General features: G+C 20.5%; 4 protein-coding genes across 4 annotated transcripts; 2 read left to right on the forward strand and 2 right to left on the reverse strand.

Annotated features, from left to right (window-relative positions):
- Window positions 1–29: 29 nt before the first annotated feature.
- DICPUDRAFT_83630 (uncharacterized protein) lies at window positions 30–1383 on the reverse strand (the record flags this gene model as incomplete). The annotated part of the gene is made up of 6 exons (XM_003292993.1): window positions 30–198; window positions 286–572; window positions 714–862; window positions 928–1014; window positions 1098–1305; window positions 1381–1383. 6 exons carry the CDS (start codon window positions 1381–1383, stop codon window positions 30–32), a joined length of 903 nt encoding a protein of 300 aa, XP_003293041.1.
- A 512-nt stretch (window positions 1384–1895) lies between these two features.
- On the forward strand, window positions 1896–2552 carry DICPUDRAFT_41438 (uncharacterized protein; the record flags this gene model as incomplete). Its single annotated transcript, XM_003292987.1, has 3 exons — window positions 1896–2052; window positions 2155–2349; window positions 2422–2552. 3 exons carry the CDS (start codon window positions 1896–1898, stop codon window positions 2550–2552), a joined length of 483 nt encoding a protein of 160 aa, XP_003293035.1.
- Window positions 2553–3457: 905 nt separating this feature from the next.
- DICPUDRAFT_92975 (uncharacterized protein) lies at window positions 3458–3919 on the forward strand. The gene has a single exon (XM_003292988.1). It carries the CDS (start codon window positions 3466–3468, stop codon window positions 3862–3864), a length of 399 nt encoding a protein of 132 aa, XP_003293036.1. The 5' UTR covers window positions 3458–3465; the 3' UTR covers window positions 3865–3919.
- Window positions 3920–4181: 262 nt separating this feature from the next.
- Window positions 4182–5166, reverse strand: DICPUDRAFT_83633 (uncharacterized protein; the record flags this gene model as incomplete). Its single annotated transcript, XM_003292994.1, has 4 exons — window positions 4182–4724; window positions 4795–4893; window positions 4974–5043; window positions 5123–5166. 4 exons carry the CDS (start codon window positions 5164–5166, stop codon window positions 4182–4184), a joined length of 756 nt encoding a protein of 251 aa, XP_003293042.1.
- Window positions 5167–9970: the final 4804 nt, after the last annotated feature.

The raw sequence follows: 9970 nt of genomic DNA on the forward strand, positions 1-9970 counted from the left end.
AATATTTATTTTTTTATTGTTTTAATTGTTTATTGTTTTAATGCATAAGAATGTAATGAACCATCATCTGATACTGATACAAGTTTAGTACTATCTGGTGACCATGCTAAATCCCAAACATGATCTGCGTGTGCTGTAAATGTTGAATCTAATTTTCTTGTTTTAATATCCCAAATGCAAACTTTTTTATCAATTGATCTAATAGTAGCCAAAATAAAAGAATTATAAAATTAGTATGACCATTACTATCATATTTTTAAAAATATGATTAAATCTTTTACATACCCTGAGCTTGCTAATAAATTACCATCACGTGATGCAGCAAGTGATAAAATAAATGATGAGTGACCCATTAATGAAGCGATATATGGAGTGCTGCTATTTGGATCATGAAGTCTGATTTGTGAATCTTCTCCACCTGTAAATATAGTTTTGGAATCTGATGAAAATGAAAGTGAACGAACTGGAACACCATGTGCCTTAATCTCTGTAATTCTTCTACCTGATTCTACTTCATAACATGATACTACACCATCTAATCCTCCAACTATTATTTGTTCATTATTTGGGCTCTGTAAAATCATATAATAAAAAACAATAACATTATTTATCCAAAAATTAGTTAACTATATCAACCATCCTATAAATCTAGTTATCTTTGAAATCCTCTATTTTCCACTAAATAGCTATAATTATATAAAAAAATATCTTACAATTGCCATTGTTAAAATTTGTTTATTTTGATTCGAAATAGTTTTTAATTTTTCACCACTTTCAGTTGAATAAATTGTAATATTGCCAGACTCTGAAACACTAACTAATCTATCTGCATTATTTAAAAATCCGATCTTTAAACATCCCACTTTATAATTTTGTTGATTAATATTAAATGATAATAACTATTATATCTATTATGCCAATACTTACATGGACCTGAATCTAAACTTTTGTAAAGTGTGTTTGTATTTAAATCAAATATACGGATTGTGCCATCTAAACCACCAGTTGCAAGATCTTTATTAAATTTGATTAGTAAATAAATATTATATTAATTTAATGTTAATTTTGACTCTTTATCTTTCAAATTTTAAACTTACATTTATTGCTAACATCAATATCTAATGATGTAACACCTAATATATGCTTATCAAATACTTTTCTTTCCTTAAGGAAATCTGGAGTTGAAACACCGTGCCATGATTTAACCTTAGGTCCCATACCACCAGTTGCAATGATATCACCTTGCCATTTTACACACCAAATACCTTCATCATGTGCATTTGTGACTTTTTTACCGAATTGAAACTATTTTATATAAAACTATTAATTAATATAAAGTTTATTTATTTTTGATTATTATTAATTCCCTGAATGATTTACCATCTTTAATATATTATTAGATTTATATAAATTTAATTAAAAAAATAAAAAAATTTGAAAATAAAAAATAAAAAAAATTTGAAAATAAAAAAAATGAAAAAATGAAAAAAAAAAAATAAAAAAAAGTGATAATGATCATTATTTATTTGTATAAGCGGGGGAAAATGGTATCTTTTTTAAAAAATTTTAATATATAATATAATAAATAAAGAAAATATATTCAAAAGAAAATATCCAAAATAAAAAAAATATAAAAAAAAAATATAAAAATAAAAATTCATTTATAATGAGATTATTATTAATAATTTATAGTGAGAATATATATTTTAATATATTAAAAAAAGATCAAGTGGTAATAAATTTGTTTATTTTTATTTATTTAAATATCAAATTAATTTTTAATTTTAAAAAAAAATTTTAAAAAAAAAAAAATTTTAAAAAAAAAAAAAAAAAAAAAAAAAACGAACGAATTTATTTATTTTATACACACAAAATTAAATTATATATTAATAAAAATGAGTAAAGGAAAAGAACAAAAAAAAGCCCCAGCCAAAGTTCAAAAAGTATTACACCCTTTATCTAGAAAAGCTAAAAAAATAACAATTGACAATGTTAGAGATATTAAAAAGGATTTAAATAAATCTCAAAAAGATAAAGAAAATAATAAACTTAGTATGTATTTTATAACTATAATAATCTATACAACAACATTACTATTATATATATATATATTGATTTTATACTAATTTTTATTTTATTTTATTTTTTAAAAAGAGAAAAAAATTCTTTTCTTCAAAGATAAAATTACACAAACACCAAATAAAAAGAATTTTAGCTTAATTGAAATTTCACAAATGATTGATGAATATTTAATTGGTGCCAAACCAAACGCTAGCGGAACAGCCGGTGATTTACTTAAAAACTCTTATGAAAATGATGTTAAAGCTTTTAAAACAGGTGATGGTTATTGTAAGTATTTTAATTCAATAAATCATCTATCTATTCCATTTTTTAATAACCTTTTTTTTTATTTTATTTTAGTGTGTCCAGATTTAACAACCAATTCAAATGTTAAATATATAGCTGAATGGGATGGTGATAACAAATATCTCACACAAATTCAAATGAAGAAATTTAAATATATTGAAAATACTGATTCAAAAATGGATTGAACATATAATAAAATGTACATAGAAATTTTTAAAAAATAAAAAAATAAAAAATTTTACACAAAAAACATGTATATAAATCTTAATCATTCCTAAAAATTTAATTTAATTTTAATTTCATTTATAATTTAATTTAATTTTATAGTTTTTTTTTTTAAATTATAATTTAACTTTCGTTTTTTTATTATTTAATTTTTTTTTTTGAAAATAAAAAAAGAAAATGGGAAACTGCTTGAAAGTTTTTTTTAACAAAAATTTATTTACGAAGTTTTTACATAAATCCAATTACTGACATAAAAATTTTAATTTTTTTTTTAATAATTTTTAATTTTTTTTGGTTGCACGTAAAAAAATTAATGTGGGTAAAAAAAAAAAAAAAAAAAAAAAAAAAATTTCTTAGTTTCGCTATTGCAAGAGTGTAGGTTAAAATCATCACATAAATTTTTTTATGTGTGAATAAAAAAATATGATGGTTTAAAAAATAATAAAACAATAAAATAATAATTTAAATAACATTAATTAACAATAACAATAATAATAATAATAATCAAATCTTCAAATCACCAAATCATTTTATTTTTTTTAAAAATAAAAAACACACAAAAAAAAAAAAAAAAAAGATAATTTGAAAAAAATTTAGAATTTGTTATTATAGTTATGAAATTTTAGTAAATTTAGTATTATAGTTATTACAAACAGCACAGAAAAGAAAAATAGAATAAAGATAATGATTTTTTAGAGAAAAAAAAATTTCGTATTTTTTTTTTTTTTTTGTTTTTAAAAAAAAACATAAAATAGTAATAATAATAATGATCATAACAACTATAAAAAATAATAAAAACCATCATATAATCATTTTTAAAAATTATTATTAAAAACTAATATTTATTTTTATTTAAAATTAATAGATAAAAAGATGTCTTCAGATCTCATTTGGAACATTGTCAAAAAAAACAACGCTTTCAAAATTGAAAGAAACGGTACCGTTCTCTCATGTGAACCAGGTAACTTACGTAACAAACATTCAATCAAATACTCTGGTTTAGCCAGAAAGAATGTTATTGATGTTGCTGCCCAAAACGGTAAAATCGTTGTTTCAAGCAGAGTCGTCAAGAAAGTTGCTTTCCCAGCCACTGCCAACAAAACCACCACTTTCACCACCAACAACTCAAGAAAGACTGCCCGTTTCGTTAAAACTCTTGCTACCCAATACGCTCCAGAATTAAGAGCTGCTGCCCTCGGTCGTTTAAACAGAGTCCAATCATCATTAAAAGCTGCCAAACTCGCTCAAGCCCGTAAAGCCAAAAAAAACTAAATTAAATTATAATATGTGTATTTAGAAATAAATATTTTTTAAAAATATATAATATAAAAATATATAAAGTTTATTTTTTTTATTTTATTTTTTATTTCTTTTATTTATTATTTATTATTTATTATTTATTATTTATTATTATTTATACAATTTACAATATATTATTACAATACAAATTTTTTAATAATTTTTAAATTTAAAAGAAATATTTACAAGTTTTTAGAAGTTAATTTTTATTTACAAATTTAGTTTTTTTTTTATTTATCGTTAGAGAAGAAAAAATAGAAAACTAATAAAAAAAACTTTTTAATGTTAAATTATTCTTTTTTTAAAAGATTTGTTAATTTTGAAATTAAAATGCTACCTCTTTTTGAAAACAATGATGAATTTTGATCATCTTCATTACTATTTCTTGTTCCGGTGGCGGTAGTGGTTGTTGTTTTTGAATTTGGTGATGACGATAGCGATTTATTTGGTGATGGTGGTGGTGAACTATTAAATCTTTCATTTATTAGTTGATATGATTTTTTAAAAATTTTGTTGTAATATTTTTCATTTGGTGCAATTGATGAAAATTCATAATAGGGTATTTCTTGTTTTATTTTTAATTGATCACGTACATTGTATAGAAATTCATTAGCTTGATAAGGTTCAATTATTTTTTCATCAGCGAGATCTATTTTATTTCCCAAAAGTATAATTGGAGTGTTTGGTCTTGAAAATTTGATAATATCTCTAAGCCATATTTTGCAACTAAGTAAGCTATCTTCATCGGTAACATCAAACATTAAAAAAAAACAGTTTGTGCTCATGAAATACGATTTGTCAACTCCTCCTAATGATTTTTCTTCATATTTACTCTGAAAATAAAAATAAAAAATATTAATATTAATTATTGTTTTTTTTTTTTTGGATAAACAAACTACTTACAATTTCTAATTTTAATTTTTGTTTATTTTTTTTAATTATTTTAATTTTCTTTGTATTTTTGTTTCGTTTTCCACTTATTATAATTTCTTTGCCTTGATCCTGAAAATTAATTTAATAGATGGCATTAAGTAAATATTTTTTTTTTAAAATTTTTTTATTTTTTTATTATATATACTTACATTGAAATTATATATAAAGGTGGATTTTCCAACATTTCTATCACCAATTAAAACAACTTTATAATTGTTACTTATGAAATAAAAATGTTAATATTTTTTTTTTTCTTTTTTTTTTTTTTTTTTTTTTTTTTTTTAAAAATTTTATTTACTTTTGAGTTTTTGTTGGTTTAACTTCCCAATTATTAGTACTCATCTTTTATTATATTTTTATCTCTATCTATTTACAAAAAGTTTCTTGGCAAATAAAAAAAAATTTATAAACAAAAAAAAAAAATAATTGATGAAAAAAAAAAAAATAAAAAAAAAATTAAAAAAAATAAAATTATTAAATACCCCATTTTTTTTTTTTTTAGATATTTTGATGATGTCAATACACAAAACCCAAAAAAAAATTTACTCTTTTTTTTTTAAATTGATTGGCTTATTGTAAAATATTCACAATTTTATGACGTAGGTTTTTTTTTTTTATTATTTTTAATAATATTAAAATTTTTTTTAGTAACAGTGCAAAAATCAGGGTGGTTAAATTTTTTTCTTATAGCGAATTTTTTTTTAATTTTTTTTTTGTATTCACCAAAATAATTAAATCTAAATTTGTGATCAAGTTAAAGTTAATTTGGATATTTTTTTCAAAGATATTAATTTGTTTTTTTTTAGATATTATTTTATTTTTATTATTTTTTTATTTTTTATTATTTTCATTTTTTATTATTTTTTATTATAATTTGTTATTTGGTTTTTATATACCATGGACAGATTTTTTGGTTTTCCCTAAGTATCAAAATCATTTGGATTGAACCAAAAATATTTAAGATATTTCATAAAATTAAAACAAAAAGATTTTTTCAAAAAAAAATTTTACAAAGGTTTTTATATTTTATCAAAAATATCTTTTTTAATTTTATATAAATTGATTTATTATAATGGAAAATTTAAGTATTTTTTTAAATTTTAGTTAGTATAAATATTTTCGAAAAAATTATTTATTAATCAATAACCCACACAACATACAGATAATTTTTTTTTTTTTTTAAATATTTTAGAAAAATTAGAAATTATAATCTAATTTTTTTAAAAATAAAATGGAAAAAAAATTAATTGGGGATAAACATGCTATTTGGTTAAAACAACGAGTATTATATAATACAGTGCACTTAATAAAACAATATAAATATGTGGACTTTGTTAATATCTACTTATAGATGGTTAACCAAGTGTTTTAACTCATTCTAATAGAACAAAGGTTAACACAAACTTTATTAATTTAATTTTTTCAGGGTTGATTATTCAATTAATAATTTAATTTTATATTGTTTGTAGTTCATTGGCAAATTTCTTAACTTTCCCAATCGTATTGCTATTTCACAACGATGTTTGAGGTCTATATCTTTCTAAATTTCTTATTTATCTTTTTAATCGTTTTAACTGTTCTTTCTCTTTGTTAACCAAAAAAAACCTTTTTGTATTAATTGCTAACCACGAATTTTTGACTTACCCTTTCAATAAGAATGGCGCAAAGGTTAACTCCACAATTATTAATTTATTTTTAAAAAAATTTTTAGTAATTTAATTTTGATTATTTAATTTTTGTTATTTAATTTTTATTTGTAATTCATCGATAAAGTTCTGTAGCTTTCCAGGTGTATCGGTATTTTCACTCTAAATATATTGGAATTCCATATCTTGCTAAACTTCTCTAGCCTTCAAAAAAAAACCTTTTTTGTATTAATTGCAAACCAATACGAATTTTTGACTTACCCCTTCAATAAGAATGGTGCAAAGGTTAACACGACTTTAATTAATTTATTTTTAGAAAATTTTAGTAAAACTTTTGATTATTTAATTTTTGTTAAAAAAACCTAATAGGGAGAAAATTTTAATATTCTCAAGCTTGCTCGATTAGCTCAGTCGGCAGAGCGTGGTGCTAATAACGCCACGGTCGCAGGTTCGATCCCTGCATCGAGCAATATTTTTTATCCCACCACATAAATCTCGGATTTCTTCCATGTGATTCTTAAAAAAGGGGTTTTGTCTCCAGTTTGGATATCTCATACATGCCGTTTTCAGAATCACACCCAAATTGACGGTTTTACTGATTAGTTTAAAAAAAATTGAAAATTTAAATAAATTTTATTTTAATTTTTAAATTTTAAATAAATTATTTAAAATAAAGGAAAATATATTATTTAGTTGAGATTAATTATAACTGTAATATTCATTTAATTCTAAAATGCAAATGAATACATTACAATTATTTAATTAATTAATTAATTAATTAATTATATAATTATAAAAATAATCCTAATTTAGTATAGTTCAAATTGAATAAATCAATTCTATTACCTCAAACAACAAACTTTTATTCTGAATATTTTATCATTTTTTGTCATATATTTTCATTTTTTTACATAAAATTGCATAAATATGAAAAAAAAAGATAAAATATTCAGAATAAAAAAGTATCGGTTCGAGGTAATAGAATTAATTTATTCAATAAATAAAATATTACATTATTCAACTTCAACTTTTATTTATATTTTTTTTTTTGTATCGGGTAGTTTCATCAGGTTCTGGATTTTATAAATTTGTATCAAGTGGTATACAATCTGATTGATTAGTGTAGAATCTGCCTCACTAGAGCTGTTCATTAGCATTTGTTTTCGTTAAGTGGTGGTAATGTATAAAAAGTTTCATTAAGTAGATATATGGAATAATTTATATCAGGCAGTGTCGTAAAATCATCTGGGTCAGTGGTGTAAAATCATCTGGGTCAGTGGTGTAATAGAAATCTCAATTAGTGTAGAATATAACATCATGTGAATAATTATTTCTTAATGGTAGTTTGGAGCAGTAAGAATGATATTAAAGAGTACTTGAGGTATTTATACTGAGTGGGATTGGTTCTAGAAAGAACGATCCAGGCAGAACTAAAAAGGGTGAAGATCCGGCCGGGGAAGTTAAAAAATTTATTTGAGATATAACAACAATTCTAAAATCAATTCAAATTTATTATAATAATCATAAACATATATCACATATATTAGAAAAAATCACACATATTTCATATAATATTTATCATCAAATTTTGGCATATTTTTAAATTTTAATTTTTTAAAAAAAATATTTTTCAGTATAAATTAAAATTCAAAAAATTATTTTACAGTGCCCGGATTATATATTTGGACCCCCCAACTTTTATTAAATCATTTATAAAATAAAATCTACCAATAATAATGTAGAGCAGAAATTAAATAAAGATTAGTTATTTTTTAAAATATAATTTTTAAATATTTTTATATATTTATTTTGGTTTTATTATATTTTGTTTTATCTTTATTTTGTGTTGTATTATTATTATAATTAATTACATTTAGTTTATAATACATTTTGTTTAATAATTTATTCATTATTTCGGGGTTCTTAAATACAGTTGTTCGCAAAAGTTTTGACCCCCTAATAAAAAATATAAGAAAAAAATTTAAATTTTAATCTTATCTTAGGTTTTTGACTATAAATCCATTTTAAAAATATTTAAAGATAAACTTATACGATTTTTTATATTTTTTTTGTTAAATGAAATTTTAAAATTTATTTTTTTTAATTTTTTTAATATTTTTCAAAAAATAATCCCCCAAAAAAAAGGCATAAAAATTCATAAATAAAGATCATTATATCAATATTATTAATATTATCAATATTATCAATAACGATAGTTTTAACCCAAAAAGTCTCATTATAAGGTATTTTATTATTTATTATTTGTTTGTTAAAAAATTTAAATTTTTTTTTATGGCTGTTGTATAAAACCGTTATATAATATTTTTGTTATAATGTACTATTGTTGTAAAAAGTGATTAAATATAAATATAAAGTAAACTAAACACAAAAGTAAATATTAGATAGATAAAGTAATATTAATTATGTTTTATTAAGTAATGAAAATAAACCTCTAAAGAAATTGATTATGAATTTAGGTTATCTATACTGTTTATAAAATAGTCGGTTTAAATGATTATTATATGATTCTTGGAATAAATAAATATCTATTATAATAAAAGATATCTTGAGTAAATATATCTATAATAAAGGATTCTTTGAATAAATAGTTATCTTGATAAATATCTGACTATGGTGCACGTGGAATGATGGCGCAATGATGGCGATTGAGATCAATATTAATAGAAATCCTCGGGTGGGGTAGCTAAATAATATGTAATATAACTGAGCTGTCGCTAAATGTAATATAACTGTTGTTATATTTAAGAACTCTAATATAATGAATTAATTACAAAACAAAATGTATTATAAACTAAATGTAATTAATTATAATAATAATAAAACACAAAATAAAGATAAAATAAAATATAATAAAACCAAAATAAATATATAAAAATATTTAAAAAATTATATTTTAAAAAATAACAAATCTTTATTAAAACTAAAAATTACTAATTATTATTATTTATAAATTCTATAACTAAACTATTACTTATTACTTTCTCTATATTATTTTCTCTCTGACTAAAAATTATTTTTGAATTTTAATTTATACTGAAAAATATTATTTTAATTTTAAAAAATATTTAATTTTAAAAATGTGTTTACAATTGATGATAAATATAAATAATAGATGTGTGATTATTTAAATTAAAAATGTGTCTAAATTTTATGATAATTATAAAATAATATATGTTTGTCTTTTTCTAATAAATGTGAAATATGTTTATGATTATTATAATAAATTTGAATTGAATTTAGAATTATTGCTATATTTCAAATATTTGTGATGGAACCCCTATCTGAAAGATGGTTACAGTTAGAGCTCCACCCGGAGTTACAGGAATATTACTAAGTTTATTAAAGAAATATAGTTATAATAGAAATATAGTTTAGAAACCTTTATTTAAGTATTTTAGTTATTATATTATTTATTGTTATTGTTATTAGAAGTTAATATTTAATATATGAGTCATTAATAAAGAATTATTACTGAAGTA

The sequence above is a fragment of the Dictyostelium purpureum genome (assembly GCF_000190715.1).
Source record: "Dictyostelium purpureum unplaced genomic scaffold DICPUscaffold_390, whole genome shotgun sequence".
Lineage (NCBI taxonomy): Eukaryota > Evosea > Eumycetozoa > Dictyosteliales > Dictyosteliaceae > Dictyostelium > Dictyostelium purpureum.